The sequence below is a fragment of the Galeopterus variegatus genome, unplaced genomic scaffold (assembly GCF_000696425.1).
Source record: "Galeopterus variegatus unplaced genomic scaffold, G_variegatus-3.0.2 Scaffold7868, whole genome shotgun sequence".
NCBI classification, from domain to species: Eukaryota; Metazoa; Chordata; class Mammalia; order Dermoptera; family Cynocephalidae; genus Galeopterus; species Galeopterus variegatus.
The window spans coordinates 7,852-8,927 of record NW_007733979.1 but is presented as its reverse complement, the minus strand read 5'-3'; the positions used below and the strand labels follow the sequence as shown (position 1 = coordinate 8,927).

General features: G+C 45.8%; 1 protein-coding gene across 1 annotated transcript in view; it reads right to left on the bottom strand.

Moving 5' to 3' along the window:
- Nucleotides 1-621, bottom strand: part of LOC103607934 (EGF-like module-containing mucin-like hormone receptor-like 1) — a gene marked incomplete at its 5' end in the record, with an annotated part of 9,584 nt that extends 8,963 nt beyond the window's left edge. Inside the window, 2 exons of the mRNA XM_008592390.1 lie at nucleotides 188-334; nucleotides 466-621. Coding sequence (XP_008590612.1) covers nucleotides 188-334; nucleotides 466-621 — 303 coding nt within the window. The remainder of the gene's footprint in view (nucleotides 1-187; nucleotides 335-465) is intronic.
- Between the last annotated feature and the right edge of the window lie 455 nt (nucleotides 622-1,076).

Genomic DNA, 1,076 nt, shown 5'->3' with positions numbered 1-1,076 from the left:
AGGAAGGAAGGAAGGAAGGAAGGAAGGAAGGAAGGAAGGAAGGAAGGAAGGAAGGAAGGAAGGAAGGAAGGAGGAAGGGAATCGTGTTGGGAGGGAAGGGGGAGATTTCCTACAACCACTACCCAGCCAAGCTTCCACCTGAGTTTCCTACCACGTGCTCAAGGATCTTGAGGAGGTGTGAACTCACCTATGCATTTCAATCCTGGGCCCTTGAATTTACTTTGGCCATTGCTGGGCAGGAAGCCTCGTTTGCAAGTGCAATAGTAACTGTCCTTGGTGTCGGTGCACGTTGCATATGCCGGGCACGCGGTGGTGTCTGCACACTCGTTCACATCTAGGCAGCATAGAAGGAAGAGTTTGGACAAGATTAGAGGATCAGAATGAGGAACCCAGCATAAAAGTTGGAGGTGCACATTCTGGGTCGAACTGTGCTCCCGCAGAAGATAGGAGGGAATCCNGCATTACCTGTGCAGGTGAAACTGCCTGCTTGTCCCAGGATCCAGTTATTTCCAGTGGGAGAAGAGAAACCAGGAGTGCAGCTGCATTTGTATCTCCCCAGAAGGTTTTTGCAGATTGAGTTAGGGCCACATTGTAGGGGGTTTTGAGAACATTCATCAATATCTGGACGGAGAAAGAGTTGGAGTTACACATTTACCTCATCCTGGGAAACAGATTGTATTTCCCCAAAATGGTTGAAACTATATTTCCCATTCCATATGTTCTTTATTCAATATAACTTTGGTACTGCTTCCACCAAGCTGTGGGGTCTATGTTCCCTCGCTTTGAATCTGAGCATATGAAGATACTTCAAGAAGTTCATAGAAAGACTCGTATTATCTTTTGATTCTATTTCCCCACAAACTTTATGGAGTAACCTCATACTTACGACTATGTTGGAAGTGATGAAAGATCATAAAAATACCATGCAAAGTCACAAAACTTCTCCTATGTTTACTGGAGAAGCTCATTCTTGGAACCCAGCCACCATACTGTGAGGAGATCCAACCATTCCTGGATTTGTACAGTGACCAGAAATCATTGTCATGATCAGAGAGAGAGAGAAAGAAGTGGGGGGG